We start from the raw sequence: 21704 nt of genomic DNA on the forward strand, positions 1-21704 counted from the left end.
TGTTCTTGAGCTATATTACAAAATAGAATGTCTTGTGTTTTTTCAGCCTCCATGGGAAAGGAAGTATGGGTTAACATGTGAGGGAGGTCTCTTTGACTTCCCTTTTTCTAATGTCACCAGCTCTGTCTTGAAGAACATCTTGGAAATTTCCTGATTCTGATCTTTGAGTTACTATTTTCTAGTGCTTAGAGAATCTCCCCTCCTGTCACCCCTCATGCTGCTCTGGGCATTACTACTGATGCTTGGTGAGTACAATGACTCAGAGAAGGACACGAAGTGGGGTCAGATAGAATCCTGGTTTTCTGAGGACCTATTTACTCCTGGAATAAAAACCCCTATCCTGAGGAAGCTGGGATAGAAAGAGAATCTACCTCTTCAAGATGGAAACTTAGTCTTCTTTAAAGTCAGGACTACAAGACCAGGGCAAGGCTGAAGAGAGGGATAACAAGGCAAATCTGGGATGCTAGAAAAAAAAAGGAAAATGGACAACCTTGATGTTGTAGAAATAATTGCCGACATCGGCTTCTAGGTCCACAATATGTCAGTTTTGTTTTGTTTTTTATTTTAAAAGCTCCAGAAAATTGGCTGGACATTAATTTTAAAGATTAATTGATCTGAGTTCCTTTGCGAAGGAACAATTTAATTTTAAAAAAGAGTATTTTTTTCCAAAACAAGGTCCTAAATGAGGGAACTGGGGTTGCAAAAGCAAAAATGGAATGGGGTCTGTCTTTAGGTTTCACAGATAACTAAATTCAAAATAACATCTAGAAAAATGGACAGTACTTTCAAAAGGATGAGGCTGTTGACAACTGAGCTAAGGAAAGACTTGATACAGAAAACAGAACTTGAGCTCTGTCTTAAAGGAATCTAGAGATTCCAAGAGGAGGGGACCCATTGCAAATGGGGAGGGCCACTTACATCAGGACACAGTGACAGAAGATATGCAAATTGTGTATATTCTCTATAAATGGTGTGCATTTCTGTCTGCATTTCTATTCCGGTGTAACAACTACCACATCAGTTTGATTGAAATAAAAAGTAGCCCAAGGCAAGCAACAGGTAACAAAATCAGAATGTAAGTGGGAGGCAAATTAGTGAGGAACTTAAATGCCAGGGGAATATTTTTTTTTATTTTATCCTAGAATTCTTGAGTTGGAAAGTGATGTGGTCTCATTTGTGTTGTAGAAAAATTAACTTGGTGCTATGGAATAGCTGGATTAAAAAGGAGAGAGACTGAAAGAAGAGAAACTAAATAGGGAATTATTGTAGTGATCTTTGCAAGAGGTAATTAGGGCCTGAAGTAGGATAGTTGGCCAGTCATTAAACAGGTATTGTCTACTATCTGTCAGGCACTGTGCTAAGCCCTGGAGATCCAAAAAATGGCAAATGACAGTCCCTACTCTCAAGGACTTCAAGGACTAATGGGGGAGACAACATGTAAATGACTAATGTACAAGCAAGACAGGAAAGGAACTGGCATTAAGGGGGATCAGAAAAAGCTCCCTGTAAGAGGAAGGATTGTAGTTGGGACATGAAGATAGCCAGAGAAGCCAGAAGGTAGAGATGAAGAAGCAGAGAACTCCAGGGATGGGGAACAGGGAGTGAAAGTACCCAGAGTAGAGAGATGGAGGCTCTTGTGTAAGAAGCAGCAAAGATGCTGGCAACAGGAGCTCACAGAATATGTTTGGGAGGAATGGGATGGAAGGGGTGAGAAGAATGAAAATCTCAGGCGTCAAGTGATGAAGGATTTTGAATGATTGAAGGATTTATATTTGAACTCAGAAGTGATAAGGAGCCACTGGAGTTTATTGAATGGGAGTACGATGTGGTCAGACTGTGCTTTTAGGAGATCATTTTGTCACCTGACTAGAGGTTGGATTGGAGTGGGGAGGAACTTGTGACAGGGAGACCAACCAGTGGGTTATAGCAATAGTCCAGACAATGAGGGAGTACAGTGGTGGCAATATCAGGAGAGAGAAAGGGATGTACATGAGAGGTGTTAAGAAGGTAAAATCAACTGACCTTGGCAGCAGATTAGATGCGAGCAGTGCGAGAGAGTGGGGAGTTGAGAATGACACCTGGGTTGCAAACCTAGGTGACTGGGAGAATGGGAGGTATCCTCAACAGTAGTACAAAAGTTAGGAAGAGGGAAGGAATTTGGGGGAAAGATAATGAGTTCCATTTTGGACATGCTGAGCTTGAGATGTCTCTGGGACAATCAGTCTGAGACATCTAATAGGCAGTTGGAGATGCAAGACATGAGGTCAAGAGAGATCTTAGTGCTGGACAATGAGATTTTAAAGTCTTCTGCATAAAGAAGACAATTGAATACATGAAAATTGATGAAACTACCAAGCAAAATGATATATAGAGAGAAGGGAGGAGGGCCAATGATAGAATCCTGTGCAATACCTATTATTAGTAGCTACAGCCTAAATGAAAATCTAGCCAATGAGACTGAGGAGTAGTCAGATAGGTAGAAGGAGTGGTCAGATAGTAGGAACACCAGGAGAGAGTGATGTCACTAAAACCTAGCAGAAGAGAGTATCAAGGAGAAAGAGAACGACTGACCATGTAAATGACTACAGAGAGGTTAAGAAGGATGAGGACTGAGAAAAGGTCATTCAATTTGGCAATTAAGAAATCATTACTGCTAACTTTGGAGAGAACAGTTTCATTGAAAGATAAGATCTGAAGCCTAAGTGAAGAGACTGAAGAAGGAAGTGAGAGGAAAGGAAATGGAAGCACCAGCGGAGGGGAAACTTCTCATGGTGTTTAGTCATGAAAAGGAGGAAAGATACAGGATGAGAGGTAGTTGGGATGGATGGACCAACTGAGGGGTTGTTCAGGAGCAGGGAGAGATGGACTTGTTTATAACCAGTAGGGAAGCAGCCAATAGACAGGGGGAGGTCAAAGATTAGTGACAGTGGGGATGATAGAGGAGACAATCTGCTGGAGAAGATGTGAAGGAACGGGATCACTGGTGGATGTAGAGGGGTTTGCTTTGGGAAGAAGGGTCATTTCTTCATGTCAGATGGGATGAAAGAAGAGATGGCAGCAGAAGACATCTCTGTGATTTGACATGAGGAGAGAAGAGGGAATTCTCAGTGATTAGCCTCAACTTTTAAACGTGAGGCCAGGTTCTCAAAAATATAAATGTCTTACAATTTGAACTGAGGGTGGACAGACCAGACTCGAGGGTTTCCCCTCATTGTAAGTTCTTTAGGCAAAGACTAGATGATCACGTCAGGTATTTATAGAGAAAATCCCAGTTGATACATGGGATAGACTACAGAAATGTGTCAATTATGTGGGACAATCAAGAATTAGGATATGGTTTCATTTTGTGACAGCAGTGGTCATGTATATGTGCTTCTACTGACACTAAGCTGACTCAGGCTCGTCTGACCTTGACCAGATAAAACCAGACTGAAACTGCTTCCCAGACTCAGTTCTCTGGAAGCTGAGTATTGGATTTCACATCACACAACTGTATGTTTTTCAAGAGCCTGATGACTCTTTTGGTGTGCTTTTAATTTTGTGATTTTAAAGAATAGATACTACTCCAAGGAAACATACAGAAGTTGTAGTTCATGAAGCATAGTTACCACTAGAGTTATTGCTGTGGCTGCTGGTGTAGAGAAGGCAAATATGTCAAGTATCACTCAAGCCTACAATGAATCAGGATTAATTACACCAAGGAAAAGTGAAGTCAAAAATGCAATGCGATACTAAGACAATTTATTGATAGAAAAAAGCCTAATTAACCCTGAAAAATTTGTCCAAGTCGCTTAATTGTCAGAGATTCAGGACTAGAACCTAGGTCTCTTGATTCTTAGAGTCAAGTTCCTTTCACTCTACTCCATTGTCTTTAGGTCAGGGCTCCTGTGTGTATAAAGAAAGTAATTTGAACCCTTTCTGCACTGCCCTTCCATGACTCTGTGCTGTTTGATCCCATAGTTTATAAGACTCGATAGTCCAGACCTCTAAAAGGATCATTACATTGTAAGTTCCTTGAAGGCAGCAACTGTCTTTTGCCTCTTTTGGTATCCCCAGGTCTGAGCACAGTGACTAGCACGTAGTAGGTGTTTAATAAATGTTTATTGAATCGAATTGAATCCAAACAACTATTTAGTGATTAAAGATGAATAAAGTGATTGATCAACAAACATCTATTAAAGGCTTACCATGTCTCTGGGAGTACAAATAGGAAGAATAAAGCAATTTCTACTCTCCAGAACCTTGCATTCTGTCAGTGGAGACAAAGTAGACAGAGATAGGTACAGATAGAATGCATACAAATGGTCAGAATCAAGGTAGTTAAGGAGGCAGGGCACTAGGACTTGGGGGATCAAGAAAGGCGTCATGCTGAAGGTGGGTACTGGAGGTGAATCCTTAGGAAGGAAGGAATTTTATGAGGGATGTGAAGAGGACATACATTGCAAGCATGGGGGACAGACAGTTCAAAAGAGAAAGTTCAGAAATGGAGAGTCATGGAGAAAAAACATACAGGGTAGTTTAGCAGGCTCACAAAGTCCAGGAAATAGTGTAATATATGGTGAGACTGGAAAGAGTGGTGGGGGCCAGGTTGTGAAGGGCTTTTTCAAAAGAGTCATGATCTTTTAGGCCAAATGTTGAAAAGGGATTGAAGAAAGTAGATAATTTCACAGAGGGATCTGAAAGATTTTTGAGAAGTTGGAAAAGTTGAAAAGTTTTGTGAATCTCCACTCAGTTTAACATCTGGCTCTTATCTCTCCCACAGGTTTGGAAAGCAGACAAGCTTGTGAGTTACCCTTTTTTTTTGCTTTTCGGGGCCTCTGGGTAATGCAGTCTCCTTCAGGGCCAAGGGATGTCCACAGAGGCCTGTCTGAGGTGGCCCTGCCTGACCTGCACCTCTTGGCTGAGATCTGTGGTGCCACAGCTTTCTTCCCTGACTGATAGCCTGGGTCAGGCTCAGGCTGCTCTGAGTCCCTCAATAGCTTTTGCTCAGGATTCTTCTGCCCACCAGATGTGAACATGGATATAAATATTTGCTATTTTGAGAGCTTGGGAGCTGGCCCTAGGCATCCTAATGCAAACAGGACCATCTTTTTGAATCATAAGCTCTTGTATTTTAGAGCTGGAACAGACCTTGCAGATGATCTAAATTTAATCTCCTCATTTTACAGGATAAGGAACTGAGACCCAATTATGTGAAATCATGTTTCCAGAATCACACAGCTTCAAAGTAGAATTCAAACTTAGTTCCTCTGACAATGGTGAAGTGGAAAAAAGTCTTAGACTTGGAATCAAGAGACTTGGGGTAAAGGCTAGGCTACCAGTGTGATCTTAGACAAGTCTTTTTACCTCTGAGCCAAATTTTCTTATCTGTAAAAAGTGCAGTCTCCCATAGGGAGGGGGGTACTAGAGAGGAGGCACTGGGGCCCTAGAATGCCACACGGTATGACTGGTGCACCAGTAGATCTGGGGGGTAACAACCTTCACTACTCCCCAGTCAGTCATTCAGAAGACAGTTAGATACCCTGAGATCCCCTGGCACACTGCCTCTTTCACATGTGTGAAAGGTGAAATGTGATAACATGTAGAGATAGCAGTGAAAATACTCAAATGGGAAATAAGCTACATCTTGAGTATCTAATTGATTGAATGTCAGTTTCCAAGGAGGCTTCAGAACCAACCCAGTCTCCTGGGGATCTGGCCTATCATCAAAACAATACAAGTCCTGATCTTCTGGGTTCATTTTGGAACTTTTGATTTCCTCCACATACCCCTTCCACAAGTAATCTGTATTCAATATCTAACCTCTCCTGTCAGTTTGGACTGGAATCAGATGGAGGCTCAGTATTTTAGGAAGCCAGTCTAGTTTTTGATCTTTATGAGATTTCAAGTTGTTAAGTGGATTGTGTAAGTGTTGGGAGGTAGAGAGAGGGAACCCAAACCTTGAATGCTAAGCTTCAGGGTTCCATCCCAGGGTAGAGTGTGGCCAGGACTTCTTTGCTCCTCTCTTACCTCTCCCCACTCCAGGAATTATGTGCAGGCACCTTCTTCCCATGCTGTTCTTTTTCTCTCACCCAGCTATTACAAAGAAAGCCATGGTACACCTCAGCCCTCCATGGACCACTATCTTCAAAGGGGAGAAAGTGACTCTGACTTGCCATGGATTCAACTCCTCCAAACCAGGGACAACATGGTGGTACAAAAACCAACAATTGCAAGAAGTTTCTTCCACAAACAGCATTGAGACTAATCAGACTGGAAAGTACAGCTGTCGGACCCTGAACTCAGCCCTCAGTGACCCTGTGAACCTGGTAGTTTCTTCTGGTGAGGACAGAGAGCCTCATCAAGCCTCAGGGCAGTTTCCAAGAGCAGTCTGCCACAAGGAGAGAGGGACTAGAGGGGAGGCACTGGGGCCTTAGGATGTCACATGGTATCACTGGGGCAGTAGCAGAGCTGGGGATAACAACCTTCACTACTCCTCAGTCAGTCATTCGGAAGGCAGTTGGAAACCCTGAGATCCCCTGGCAGCTAGGGTATAACCCTGACCACTTAGTGTAGTACAGTAAAGGATGGGACTCCCTTCCCAAAGCAGATATGTTGGGATTTATCTGAAAGAACATCATCTAGGAAAACTCCTTGTTCCAGGGAAAGGAAGCTGGGTCAAGTGGGAAGCATAGGGGCTACCTGGATCCCTCACTACATACCAGATAATCTCCAGATTGGTGCATGTCCCTTTAAAGACAATTGGAAGCAGGACAGGGCAGAAGGATGGGAGGTGAGTCTCTAATGTCTCCTGGGTTTTCTTTACAGATAAGCTGATCTTGCAGACCCCATATTCCATATTTGAAGGAGAAACATTGGTCCTGAGATGCCGAGGATATAATGATCAGACAGTCAGAAATGTGACATACTATAAGAATGGACACGTATCTTCTTTTTTCCTTATACACTCTGATTTCTCCATCCCACGAGTTGGCTTAAGTTACAGTGGCAATTATCACTGCACAGGAGTTCTTAGGCATTTGTTTTGGCTTTCGAAAAAAAGTTCGAGAGCAGTAGAGCTCCAAGTCCAAGGTATGATCTTCAATGCTGGTGAAAAAGAGGAACGGGAAAAGCTATGCAAGGCCAGGTTCTATGTGTGGAGGGCTGGGTAGGCACATAACAGGAGGGAGAGCTCATGGCTGAAACATAGAAGGGGAATGAGATGAGGCCATCTGTGTGTCCCTTCATCTGTTCAGCTGAAAACACAAGACATGTCACCACAGGAGCTCTGACACATTGTCCTGAACACTGTGTTTACCTCCTCTCTCTAGAACTGTTTCCACCCCCTAAGCTGAAAACCACAACCTCCCAACCCACTGAGGGGAACCCAGTGACCCTGAACTGTGAGACCCAGCTCTCTCCACGGAGGTCCAACATGGAGCTTCACTTCTCCTTCTTCAGAGATGACAGAGTCATTGCATCAGGCTGGAAGAAGTCTCAGGTACTCCAGATCCCAGCCATCTGGAAGGAAGACTCAGGGTTATACTGGTGTGAGGCAAAGGCCATGACTCAGAATATTCGGAAACAGAGCAACTATGTGAAGATCAGTGTGAAAAGTGAGTGTCAGTGATACAGGGCTGGGACTGAGAGGTGGAGGGAAGGGTCCTGTCATCAGTTCAGACCTTGGGATATCACAACTTGTTCAGTCATTCTCCAATTGATGGGCCTCCCTCAACTTCCAATTCTTTGACAGCACAAAAAAAAAAGGTGCTACAAATAAATAAAAATATACATAGATGTATATATGTGTATGTGTGTGTATGTGTACATGTATATGTGCTTGTGTATGTGTATGTGTGTGTATATATATATATATAATCTCCTTCCCCCCCCCCTTTTTTTTTATATCTTTAAGATACATACCTAGTAGTGGTATTGCTGGGTAAAAGGGTATACGCAGTTTTATAATCCTTCAGGTAGAGTTCCATATTCTTCTCCAGAATGCTTGGAGTAGTTCACAACTTCACAAACAGTGTATAAATGGTCATGTTTTTCCACATCCTCTCTAGCATTTATTATTTCCTTTTTTGTCATGTTAGCCAATGTGATATGTGTGAGAATACCTCTGAGTTGTTTTAATTTGCATTTCTCTAATTCTTAGTGACTTAGAGCATTTTTATGTGACTATTGATAGTTTTTTTTAAAATTTCTTCCACTGTAAATTGCCTGTTCATATCCATTGGTAACTGATCAATTGGGAAATTTCTCTTTTTCATAAATTTGACTCAGTCCTCTCTATATTTGAAAAATGAGGCATTTATAAGAGAAATTTGTAATAAATTTCCTTCCTCCCATTTCCTGCTTTTCTTATAATCTTGACTATATTAATTTTTTAAATTTCATGTAATCAAAATTGATATGGTCAGTAATGATGATAATTTTCCTAATGTTGAACCAGCTCTGTATTCCTTATATGAAAACCACCTGGTCATTGTTCATGATCTTTGGGATATATTGTTGTAATCTCTTTGTAGTCTCTTTTATTTAAAATTTTTGTTATCAATATTCATTAAGGAAATTAGTCTAAGTTTTCTTTCTCTGCTTTTGCTTTTCCTGGTTTAGGTGTCAGGACCACATTTGTGTTACATAAGGAATTTGGTAGTGTTCATTCTTTGCCTAATTTCTCAAATAGTTTATAAGGTATTGGAATTAATTGTTCCTTAAATGTTTGGTAGAATTTACTTGTAAATCCATCTGATCCTGGAGATTTTTTCTTAGGGAGCTCATTTATGGCTTGTTCAATTTTTTTTCTCAGAGTTATTTACATACTCTCTTTCCTCTTCTGTTAATCTGGGTAATTAATCTTTTTGTAAATATTCATACATTTTACTTAGATTTTCAGTTTTATTTGTGTATAATTGAGCAAAATAGTTCTTCATAATGGCTTTAATTTCATTTTCATTGGCCGTGCATTCACTTTTTTCATCTTTGATACTAGTCATTTGGTTTTCTTTTTTTAAAATCAAATTAACTAATGGTTTATCTGTTTTACTGACTTTTTTGTAAAAGTAGATCCCAGTTTTATTAGTTCAATTTTTAAAACTTTCCATTTTATTAATCTCTAATTTTCACGATTCCTATTTTGGTGTTAAATTGGGCATTTAAAATTTGTTCTTTTTCTAGTCTTTAATTGCATGCCAAATTCATTGATGTGTTCGTTCTCTCTTTTATTGATGTAAGCACTTAGAGATAGAAATTTTCCCCTACTATTGCTTTGGCTATATGCCACAAATTTTGGTATGCTGTCTCATTGTTTTCATTATTTTTAATGAAATTATTAGCTGCTACTATGATTTGTTCTTTGACCCATTCATTCTTTAGGATTAGATTATTTAGTTTCTGATTAATTTTTAATTTATGCATCCAAGGCCTTTTACTGAATGTAATTTTCACTGCATTAAGGCCCAGAAAGGGTATGTTTAATATTTCTGCCTTTCTGCATTTGTTTGTGAAGTTTTCATGACCTAATGCCTGGTCAATTTTTATGAAGGTGCCATACACAACTGAAAAAAAAAGTATATTCCTTTCTATTTCTATTTAATTTTCTCTACAAGTCTGTTATCTGTAATTTTTCCAAAATTCTATTCCTCTCCTTAACTTTGTTCTTATTTATTGTACATTTAGATTTATCTAGTTCTGAGAAGAATAAATTTAGGTCTCCCATTAGTATAATTTTACTGCCTATTTCTTCCTGTAACCACTATAACTTGCTATGCTATTTACTATATATATTTTTAGTATTGATACTATTCCATTATCTCTGCTACCTTTTTAGCAAAATTTCATTTCCCTGGCTATCTCTTTCAATTTAGCCTATTTTTGCTTTTGCTTTGTCTAAGATCATGATTGCTATCCTTGCCTTATTTACTTCAGCTTAAGCATAATAGATTCTGCTTCAACCTTTTGTTTTAACTCTATATGTGTGTCTTTCCATTTCAATTGTATCTTGTGTAAACAATATGTTGTAGGACTTTGGTTTCTAACCCATTCTGCTATCTGCTTCCATTTTATGGGTGAATTCATCCCATTCACATTCACAGTTAAGATTACTGTGTATTTTTCTCCATCCTATTTTCTTCTGTTTATCCTTTTCTTCTTTTTTTTAGCCTCATCCTTCTGCAAAGAATTGTATTGTTTCTGACCACTGTCTCCTTTGATCCACTTTTCCTCTTATCCTTCCCTTTTACCACTTCTTCTTAGTCTTTTCCCCTCCTACCTCTCTATTAGGGAAGTATATTTCTATACATATATATTCTTCTGTCTTTGAACCAATTCAGATGAGAGTGATAAGCATTGCCTGTCTCCACCCCCACCCCCTCTTCCCCTTCTGCTATAAAAAACTCTTCTTTGCACTCTTTTTTTATGTGAGATAATTTTCTCCATTCATCTTCTCCCTTTCTCCTTCTTCTATTGCATCCATCTTTCTCACCTCTCCTTTTTCTTAGATAATCCTTTCGTAATTGACTAAAACCTGTGCCCTCTGTTTATGTAGACTCCTAACTACCCTAATAATGATAAAAGTCTTAGGAAATATAGGTATCATCTTCCCATATAGGAATGTAAATAATTTAATCTTATTAAGTCCTTTATGATTTCTCTTTCATGTTTACCTTCTTATGCTTCTCTTGAATCTTGTGTCATAAAGACTAAAATGAACAAAGGAATTCCAGAATTGCAGGATTAGTTAATAATATTTTTATAGCCCTATACCATTGTTCTTCATGCCAATTCAGTCACTCCCAAAAAAACTATTTATTGGATATTTACTTCATGTACAATACATTCTCAGTGCTTGGTGAAGGAGGACATGCTATATAAAAAGATGCTTCAGGCATGGCTTCTGAATGTGAGGAGCTGACAATTGCATTAGGAGATACAAGACATTCCCAGGAAACAATCAGAGAACAGGTTAATGATGAACTATGTTTATTATCTAACTCGAGAAGAAGAGATGATAGAAAAGAGATAATTATGGGCAAGAGAAATAAAAGGAGGTTTTCATCTGAGCCTTGAAGGCAAATGTGGTTGAAGTAACCTGAATGATGCCACTTTAGGATAGAGATGACACTTCTTAGTAGCCTCTCTATCCAATCTGAAAAAAAGGCCTACCCAGTGAGGCATCACTCAAATGTCTTAATTCCCTTCTAGGTCCTGCTTTGGAATGGCCCATAGCCAAAGATGTGATTCAGAACCTTATGGGTGGGGAATCAACACTGTCTTAAACTGGGAAAAGATGACCCCCTCCCCACTAGTATATTCAGGATTATTTACCGTGTCCAATCTTAATATATCAGGGGCCCATTTTCTCCTTCCTTACTATATATTTCCCTAAATTCCCATCATACAGTTGGGTGTATGTAGCTTCCCCTGCCACCTTTGACATCCCCCAAAGTCAGGAAAGGCCCTCATGCATCTCTTTGTGTTCACCTAGGAATCCCCATCTCTGGCATCCTCATGGAGACCCAGCCCTCTGGGGGGCAGGTGACTGAAGGAGAGCAGCTGGTCCTCATCTGCTCAATAGCTCAGGGCACAGGGAACATCACATTCTCTTGGTACAGAGAGGGCATTAATGCAAGTCTTGGAGAGAAGACTCAACGTTCTCTGAAGGAAAAGTTTGTGCTTTCTGCTGTGAATGACAGTGATGTGGGGAAATATTACTGTACTGCTAACAACGGCATCAACACCATCAGCAGCCTGAGAGTGAATGTCACCATGAAAAGTGAGGCCTATCTCCATTCATCTCAGTCAGCTTTTGTCCACAGGGAAGGGGTCCCTACAGACTGTTCCAAGGGGATCAGAGAGAGCTCAGTTATCCAGCATGATAACTCTGTGAAAGAAAAGAATGATTTTAAATTGAGTAATATTTCTCTAGTAGATATCCAGGGACACGTTAATTAGAAATTATCAGAAATTTCTGAGGAAATATGTCTGTTAAGACTAGAAAGTAATTTGCACACAAGTACCTAATGTGTGATTTCTCTTCCACTCTCGAAGAGGACCATGACATCAGGAATCTGATGACATGACTTGCACATGACTTTGATTTGAGTGAGTGAAGGTTGTGCAAAGTCACCCATCTCATTCTCCTCCAGAGTCATCTGGGTTCAGTGACCAGATATGAATCAGGATGACTAGAGATGGCCCAGGTTGCAATGGGATATCTTGGTCCTTTTAAGCTAAGGTCTTTGCAGGTTCTCACTTTGAGTGAGGTAATGCCCATTCAATGAATAGTCCTCTTTAAGAAGTGAGTCAAAGGATGGTCTCTTTAATGAAAATAAAATAAAATTACACTGGGAAGGGAAGATGTTCAGGGTTGCTGGCCAAAAGAGAAACAATCACTACTTACATTCATTGTAAGCCAGGAGGGCCCAAAAAATAACCATTAAGTGATGCTTGGGCAAAGACCTATTGTTGTCCAGTCCAAGAGATGCAGAGTGAATTGGGTTTAAGGATTGATATTTAAGAAAGTAATCTAGCCAGTAAACTCCAAGGTAATTAGGTAGGTTTTGGCCATCAAAATTTACCTTCCTTTGGGCAGAACACTGGGAGAGGAGGAGAGGGAAGGGAAGAGAAGCAGCTGAGTTGCCCAACTGGAATTGGCCAGCCAGGTCCCTAGTCAGGTAGCTCAGACTGCTCAGAGGTTGTGGTTTGTCCTTCAATCTCAAAGAGGAACATGATATCAGGGATATGATGTTATGACTCACAACTGACATTGATTTGTGTGTTTCAAAATCACCAGTCTCACTTTCTCCTCTAGAACCATCTGGGTCCAGTGGCCAGATATAAATCAGGACTCTCATCTCCTTCCCTCTCCCTCTCCCTCTCCCTGCCCAAGGACCACTTAATATGGCCATTCCTTAACTTACTTCTTAAAAGAGGCCTATTCACTGAATGGTTTACTCAACTCCCAAAGTGAGAACCTGAAAAGACCTTTCAAGGTCTCCCACTACCTAATAATTGTATATTGAATGGATCAGTGATGAATTACAGAAACCAGGAAAATGCAGATAGTTATTCCAAATTAAGCCTGCCCTGGGTCACTGTTTCATGCCTACTTATCTGAAAGTTCCTCAAAATTCCTTTCCTTATTCTCAGGAGGTGATATGGGATGTGGTGGTGATGGGGATGGGACCTGGACCCCTAAAAGCCTCTGAAACTTTCCCGTACAACTCAGTCCCTGAACCTAGATCTCTAGAGTTTGCCTAAGATAGCACCTATCCCAGCAATCCTTTCAACTGTCCTTTCATTGTGGCCCCTTGCCAAACCCTTCTTTCTCTGTTACCCCTGACCCAGCCTAACCTTCAACTCTCTGTTATCTCTGACCCAGCCCAACCTTCAGTGTCTGTCACCTCCAGACCACCCCAGGCCACTCTTAGATCACATCCAGATCTTCCTACAGTCTTTCTGTATAAAACTATTCATCTTGCCCCCATTAAATTGCTTAGCTTCTTAAAATCTGGCCCGCTTGTCAATACAATGGCCACAAGTGCATAGTCTTAAAATCTCATCCACTCCTACTGGTGTTTTAATAAACCTTGTCTCTCTGACTGAAAGAAAGCTTGATTTGAATTCTTTCAAGACAGACTCATCCTTTTTGCCCTTGAATTTCAAGGTTCCCAGCACTCCTAGATCAGAACAGTGGCACCTTCCTTTGACACCCTCATATGGTCTACATCAATGCTGTATGTGTTTTTTTCCATAAAGAAGATACATGAGTCATCATCTTGCATACATAAGCTCAAAGCTAAACCACCTATACCTGTTAGTAAATTAGACTAGGTTAACTCCATTATCACTAGTGCCACCAACTGAGGCAACAACTTCATTCCTAAATTTATCTACTCTTATCCTTCAGGTAGAAGTCTCTTCTCCCAAGTCAACTCAAGCAAAAAGATTGGTCACTTGGCCCTTGGACTGATTGTGACCCAGTTTATTTTGGTTGGTCTCTCCGCTTCCACACTTCTATTTTTCTTTGGACCTTGGAGTAAACCAGGTTGGTGACTTGTCTTTCTTGAACTTTAGTACCTACTGAATTAATCATCTTTACCCATGAAGCTGTCTTCTCTTCTCCATTTCTGCCAATGCTGTCATCTTTTATTCAATTACCCAAGCCCCAAATCTTTAGTTACCATGGGTGACTCTTTCTTCCAGACCTCACATAGCCAGTCACCATATTCTTACAACTAGTCCTTCACCACATATGTCTTATCTTCCCTTTCTTTTTCAGTATTCTCATCCCAGTGTAGCATCTAATCACACCAAGCCTGTTTTATTTAAATAGCCTCCTAAATGGTCTCTCTGCCTCTCCAATATGTCCCTCCTCCAATCCACCCTACACACTAATATCAGGTTAATCCCCCCTAAACAATATTCATTACTAACTCCTTAGCTTGGAAAAATCTTCAGTGGCTCCATTGCCTATAAGCTAAAGTCCTCAGTGAGGAAAGTCTGGGTCCAACCTACCTTTTCAGGTTTATCCCTATTTATCTCCAGTGTAAAACCTCTGCTTTTGTCAGATCAAGCTCCACAACTTTGCTGAGATAGTTTTCCTCCCTGAAGTGCTCTTTCCTCATAGAGTCTATCTCTATCTTACCTTCCCTTTTTCCTTGTTCTTACTCTTTCACAAATATTTAGAAACATTCACAAATACTTATTAAGTTCTTCTCACTGCTAGGCACCAGGAAAAAATGAAAACAAAACAAAACAACTAAGTTCTTCCTTCAATCATAATAGTTATCATTCAACAATAGAGTCATAGATTTAGATATGGAAGGGACTCTAGAGTTCCTTTCCAGAACTAGGAAGGCCAAGGCTGTTTGTTATTACCCTAGAGACAAGAGGGAGCCATTAGAATTTATTGAGAGAGGGACGTTGTCATATCTGTGCTTACAGAAGATCACTTTATTATTTTGACAGCTGTGTGGAGGATGGATCGGAGTGGGGAGAGACTTGAGGCAAGGAGATCAATTAAGAAGTCATCCATGCAATATCGCTACTAGGACTGTATCCCCAAGAGATCATAAAAATGGGAAAGGGTCCCACATGTACAAAAATATTTATAGCAGCACTCTTTGTAGTTGCCAAAAACTGGAAGTCAAGGGGATGTACATCAATTGGGGAATGGCTGAATAAATTGTGGTATATGAATGTAATGGAGTACTATTGTGCCATAAGAAATGATGAACAAGAAGACTTCAGAGAGGCCTGGAAGGACTTATATGATCTGATGCTGAGTGAAAGAAGCAGAACCAGGAGAACTTTGTGCACATCAATGACCACAGTGTGTGAGAGTTTTTTCTGGTAGACTTGGAATTTCGTAATAATGCAAGAACTTATTAAAAAAAAAAATCCCAATGGTGGTTTTCTAAGGCAAAATGCCTTCCACACTCAGAGAAAGAAATATGGAAGTCATTCGCTGAATGTAGCAGATCATGTTTGTGTGTGTGTGTGTGTTTTTGTGTATCATGTTTTGATTAGTTATATTTCTTCCATTTATTTTAGTTTGACTACATAGCATGACTATAGTGACAACGTACTCAATAGGAAAGTATATGTAGAACCTATACAGAATTGTATGCTGTCGTGGGGAGGGAGGGGGTAGTGGGGGGTAGGTGTGGGGAGGATAAAATCTTAATTTTATGGCAGTGATTGTAAAACATTAAAAAATAATAATAAAATTAAGTTAAAAAAAAAAAAAAGAAGTTGAAATGGTCGGACCGAGACAAGCACAGGCAAGAGTCAATTGAGAATTTGGGAGTGTCTTTATTAGCCAGCGGCTGTCCTCAGAGGAGGCAGCCCTGAACAAAGGTGTGTGTGCCTTTTAATCATCTTAGCACTTCCTGGTACAGCCTTGCAGTTCCAATAGCACACATTTTTCACAGAACAGTTTTGACAGGGGTTCCTAGGTGTTGCTAGGCAAGGGGGCACAACAGAGAGGGGGGCCCAAGCAGCTGCCAGGCAAAGGGGTACAACAGAGAGGGGGGCCCAAGCAGCTGCCAGGCAAAGGGGTACAACAGTAAGTGGCTACTAGGCCCAACCCTGCCTAGAAACTTAACAAACATTTCTCAACCCATGAGCTCTGGCGGGGGGAATAATGTCCATTTCAAAGTCATCTAGGCAAGAGATAAAAAAGTCCTGAACTAAGGTGGTAACCCTGCGAGTAGAGAAAAGAGATCAGAAATGAGAGATGCTGTGGAGGTAGGAAAAACAAGACTTAGTAATTAGTTGGATATAAAGAGAGGGAGGAGTAGATTAGAAAATATGAAGGTTACCTAAAAGTGTGGAAAAAATGGAAATAGTTAAGTCTGGTAGAGAAGAGGATTTGAGTGGAAAGATAATGAATTTATCTTTATAAATAGGTGGCACAGTGGACAGAGTGACAGGCCTGGAGTCAGGAAGACTCATCTTCCTAAGTTCAAATCTAGCCCCAGACACTTAATAGCTGTGTGCAATTACTTATCCCTATTATCTCAGTTTCCTTAAATGTAAAATGAGCTGGAGAAGGAATGGCAAACCACTCCAGTTTCTTTGCCAAGAAAACTTCAAATGGGGTCACAAGGAGTTGGACACAACTGAAATGACTCAATAACAACATATGTCAGGTACTGTTCTAGGAACTTTTTCAAATATTATTTCATTTGATCCTCATAACAACCCTGTGATGTAGACACAATTATTATTTCTTTTTTTATAGTTGAGGAAACTGAAATAGATAAAGATTAAGGGTCACATAGCTAATAAGTTTTTGAAGCTGGCAAACACTACAAATCAGATCTTGATTTACTGTTTTGCTGATTTTCTGGATTTACAAAAGTGATGAGAAAATATTAATAATGCAGATTAAGCTTTAAAAGTGTGAGGTGTGCGCGTGTGTTTTTCCAGAAAGCCAATTAATGAGATTCCAATATTGAGTTTCTGTTAGGTTATTTTGATAACTTCCAGTGTAGTCCTAGTTATATTTCCTAGATAATAAAGGTATAACAATTAGAATCTTGGAAAAATACAAGATTTCAGGGGAAAAAATGATGAAATTGATTCCTTAGCATGTGATTCCAGGGGAGTACTGCACCCATTCCACAAATCATCCATAATTCTGTTACTAAAGCCTGAAACCCCACCTTTGCCATCCCTTTAGCTTAAAGCTTTGGATCCTCTTTAGAATATATGCTATTATCACTCATTCATGCCAGTATCAGCAAGTTTCTGATCCTCTTTGTCTGGATTTGGGAGGTGTAGTAAGTCCTAACAGGAAAGAAAACATCTATGTGCTCTGAAAAGAGAGTCTGCTAGCCTTAGACTATTTAAGGATATGAGGAAGTAACCTCCAGACCTCAAGCATGTTTGCAAACTACACAGAGAGTAGTAAAGGTCGAGATGGGGAAGGAAAGTTAATACTAGGAGTACAGTTAATATGAATAGTCTGATTGGCTGGAGGAGGAGAGGGGAATGAAGAATGGGATGGCTTTTGTATGTGGCAGGATCCAGTGTTTGAGAGGACAGTGCCAGGGTGATCTAGGTAGTAGGAGCACAGAAGATTCTCTTGAGAGACTGGATGGTTCATTAGGAATTAGGAATCCAGAAGTAGTGACTGCTTGAGGGGAAGGCTGACCTGGGAAAGTCAAGGCTGCTGTGGTTTGAGCCCTGGGCGTGAATAATGCAGCAATACATTAACTGGCAATACCAGCTGAGAGAGAAAGGAGTAGTGATGAGATTAGATTTTTGCTGAGACAATCCATCAGAATCATCAATTTCCTTAGCTTTACCTAATTTGTGTGGGGAAGAACTTGTTCAGTTATTGGGGTAGGGAAGGAAATGGTGAGATGGGGGGAAGGGGGCAAACGGTAGGTGATTTAGGATGCAGTAATTACAGAGCAGGAAGTTGCAGTTTAATGAATTTTTAATGATTTTTTTTTTAATGTGAAGAAGAGCCCCATACATAGAGAAGAGGTGAAGGCTACCACTGCGTATCTTGAAAGGAAGCAGAATTGACATCTCTAGCCTCTTCTATCCCCACTTTTCTACAAGGGAGGTGTTAATTCCTTCCAGGAAGAGAAAGCAAGAACTTGGTGCCTGAGATCTCTACTCTGCTCTTCCCAGAAAGAGAGGGTACCAGGTTAGAAGTGTATTTTTCAACTCCCTTAAATATTATTAATCTGTGGAACATGATTGGGTTCCATCTAACTTCTGTTCACTCTCATTTCGGGAGGAGGATCTCAAGATCTGAATCCAAAGCTTGACCCCTTTCTTACCAAATACCAGTTACACAATGAATACACACAGTAAATAGCAAAGAAAACTTATTTATTCAAACTGGTAGCAAAAACAGACAGTACAAAGTGAAGGTATTCTCCCATTGGGAGTGAGATAACTCAGCTCAGTCAGGAGAAAATGTCCTGAATCTCACCCAAGGGGAAAGTCCCTGGAGTCTCTAGTATAGTAAGCTGGGAATAGGGACATGATGAAGACTGCCTACTCCTATGATGTCTCCCCAGAGTCTTTTTCCTTTAACAACCTGAAGTGGGATTGACCTCTTCCATATTCTCTCTCGAGACTGGAAGCCAGAAGCACTCACAGTAGCTCCATGTTTGAAGAGTACCAAAGAGGGAGTCATGAAGGCTGGCTCTCTCTTGCTTCTCACCAACTCAATTCCGTCCCTCACATAGGGCAGGGTCTTCACCACCAATAAGGAGAGAATCCCATACAGTGGGCTTTGGGACAAGGGTTATTTAAAAAAAAAAAAAGTGGTATTGTTTCTTTTCACACGGTTATTTCTAAGTATTTCCCTTACCCTTTCCCCCACTCAGACAACTCTTGAAACTTTCTTAATCTGTCTGGAAGTTTGACGGAAAGTGAGTTTCAGGGTACTTTGAGCCAAGCAGGAGGTAGGTTAGGGAATGCCACAAAGGCATTTGGTTTTTTTTTTTAAAGGCATAGCAAGAGCTGAAGGCACCAAGAAGTCACTTTAAACATTCTTTAATTTTGTCCAGAATTGGTAATAGCAAACTCACATTATAAGGTTTGCAAAGCTTTTTTCTATACAATGACCCTTCACAGTAAGTGGTGCATACTGAATCCATTTTACAGATGAGGAAACTGAGCCTCATAAGTAAGTAGTGAAGCCACTTAACAATGATCACTCTGTCAGTGGCAGATATACAATTGGGAGTCAGGGTTTTCTATTCCAGATCCATCATTCATATACATACATATATGTATGCATACAAACATGTATACACACATACATATATACATCAATACACATACACATATACATATATGTATGTGCACATTTTATATGTGTACTATATATACAGATAAGTACATGTGTATTCATACACATTTGCATATATGAAAGCACACATGTATATTGTGTATGGGATACATGAGTATCCAAGGAGCTCTAGCATCCCTGGTATGAGGGCTTGACAAGTCCCTTTCAGGGCAGATCATCCACTTTATTATCCACTTGGCATTCAACTCTTGGCTAAAAGAAGTTGTATCATGTGCAGTGGCCACACTCCAATAAGCCATCTCGACAGAAGGGCTAAACTAGATTGAGGGTAATCAACAGGCCTCAAAGCCCTCAGTGAGCAGGGTAGGGAGGCGATGCTTACCCCAAGTATGTGAAGATATCCCACTGCAGTGGGTAGATGAGAACAATTTGTTCAAACAGCAGTGAAGGTGACTGAACCAGGTGCTGTGGAACACATAGAACTTGATCAGACAACAAAGATGCCAACATGACCTACTGCATCCTGGGCTATCACTCGTCATCCTAACTTTTGTCCTGCCACTGGACTTCAATGCCTCTGGAAGACAGAGGATGATGACTTTGTGCAACTCTGCCTCCCTTAAATCTAGTTCATGCAGAAGTCAAGACATCACTCTGTGATGTCATTGGTCCTTTCGAAAACAAAGGACAAACAACAATACACATAAATGTTATTAGACAGTATTACATATTATTATATATTCTTTCTTTTCTATATATACAGTTCCATATATGTATACATTTATGTGTATGTATAATGCATATGTGTACATGTATACATGTGTAATACATATACTATATATACATATAGATATACATATAGTACATATAGAGATAGAGATAGATTATGTATAGATACATATAGATAAAGAGACAGAGATAAAATAAGCTTTAGTAATTTGATCCTTTTTGTTTCAGTCTCATAGTCATTTCCAGATAGGTGCCTTCTCATTCTTCTACATGATGTGCCTTTTCTTGTGTAGCTGGGGATTTATCAGGGGATCATTGATCTTTTAAGTTCTCCCCAGTCCACTTGATGAACCTAACTGACTGGCTATAAGGGACAGACAGCAGAGATAATGAGATCTAAAGTCTTGTCCTTTAGGTCCCACCAATGTAATCACTTGAATTCTGAAAAGGGAAAACCTTATGCCTCAGCAACTCTGTTTCTTGCATCTTACATGCTGCAGTTTCATCAAGGGGACTTTGGAGACCCCCGTTATGCTCGTAACAAAGAACAGTTAAGCCAAACCAATGAACCATGTTTCTTAAGAGGGGCGACATTCCATACTTAGGTCTCCACTGAAAGGAGGAAGTACATTTCCTTATCTCTTCTCCACAGCCAATATTGATCATGATAGTTGACTCTGATTTCATGGGGTAGAGGAGGTTGTTTACACTATTAGAGTCTTTGTGCATGTTATTTCTTCCTGCTTTTGCTTACTTGACTGCATTAGTTCATATAAGTTTGTACATGTTTCTCTGAATTCCTCATATTAATTGTTTCTTATGGGTTCCATTATATTTACAGGCACACCTTGGAGACATTGTGAGTCCAGTTCCAGACTATCTCAATAAAGTAAATATTGCAAAAAAAATGAAACACAAAAATTTTTTGGTGTCTGTATTGATAATACATTTTTTGTTTTAGCATAATCAAATGCCTCTGATTGAATAATTTAATTAAAGAAGATCTTCCCCACCCATTAATGGGCCTGGGAAGATTTGTAGGAAGGCCCACACCTTTTGCTAATGAGGCAGTAGTTCTCAAGGGTTGTGATGCCTTCTGGCTCTAAAAAATGTATAAATACTCTGAAGGTGAGGTTTTACTTTGGGGTTTAGTTTTTAGAAGAAGCTTTGTGTGCCAGATAAGACTCTGGGAAGCCACTAAGCAGCCCCTGGCTTTGAAAACCCATATGCTGGTGCTTCCCTCTCTGGTAACTACACATGTATAATCAGACAGTTGCATCCATCTATTGATTTGTAATGTACCTATTGCTTATTATCAGACAGTGTGGAAGTGCTGTCTGTTGATTTAGATTTCTCTATATTTTCTCTGAAGTTCAGGGTGCTGACTTTTCCCCCTGAATTAAGTGAATGACATATGTGCTTGATTAAAGTGATTGTTGACCCCTCAAAAGTTGTCTTTCCTTTTAGAAAAGCAGATCTAAGAACTTGTGATAGCGGACCTTCCTTTGCATGTTGTGGTGCTTGCTTTCACAGTGTCCCAGTGCATATAAAAATTATGTTTACACTTTACAGTAGTCTATTAAGTGTGCAATAGTATGTATCTCAAAAAATGTATGTACTTTAATTAAAAAATAGTAATAAATACTAAAATATTCTATCTGAGCCTTCAGCAAGTTGTAATCTTTTTGCTGCTGGAGGATCTTGC

At 40.0% G+C, this 21704-nt stretch overlaps 1 protein-coding gene across 4 annotated transcripts; it reads left to right on the forward strand.

Moving 5' to 3' along the window:
* The first annotated feature begins 118 nt into the window (after positions 1-118).
* Positions 119-20920, forward strand: LOC140528972 (Fc receptor-like protein 4). Of its 4 annotated transcripts, none has more exons than XM_072647335.1 (8): positions 119-245; positions 4763-4783; positions 6076-6321; positions 6808-7071; positions 7311-7595; positions 11471-11758; positions 13895-14032; positions 20841-20920. In XM_072647335.1, the coding sequence occupies exons 1-8, from the start codon at positions 215-217 to the stop codon at positions 20885-20887; spliced, it is 1320 nt and encodes a 439-aa protein (XP_072503436.1). In that variant the 5' UTR covers positions 119-214; the 3' UTR covers positions 20888-20920. The 4 variants fall into 4 exon arrangements, with proteins under 4 accessions (XP_072503436.1, XP_072503435.1, XP_072503437.1 ...); XM_072647334.1 differs by lacking the exon at positions 20841-20920 and adding an exon at positions 14956-15623; XM_072647336.1 differs by lacking the exons at positions 13895-14032; positions 20841-20920 and adding an exon at positions 14956-15623.
* Positions 20921-21704: the final 784 nt, after the last annotated feature.

Source organism: Notamacropus eugenii, chromosome 2, assembly GCF_028372415.1.
Source record: "Notamacropus eugenii isolate mMacEug1 chromosome 2, mMacEug1.pri_v2, whole genome shotgun sequence".
Lineage (NCBI taxonomy): Eukaryota > Metazoa > Chordata > Mammalia > Diprotodontia > Macropodidae > Notamacropus > Notamacropus eugenii.

Excerpts from the sequence above, each read along its gene's own strand:
- LOC140528972 (XM_072647334.1), top strand. The coding sequence starts at position 215 with ATGCTGCTCTGGGCATTACTACTGATGCTTG. Across the intron at positions 4,784-6,075 it reads TTTGGAAAGCAGACAAGCTT|CTATTACAAAGAAAGCCATG; the intron begins GTGAGTTACCCT and ends TCTCTCACCCAG. Across the intron at positions 6,322-6,807 it reads GAACCTGGTAGTTTCTTCTG|ATAAGCTGATCTTGCAGACC; the intron begins GTGAGGACAGAG and ends TTTTCTTTACAG.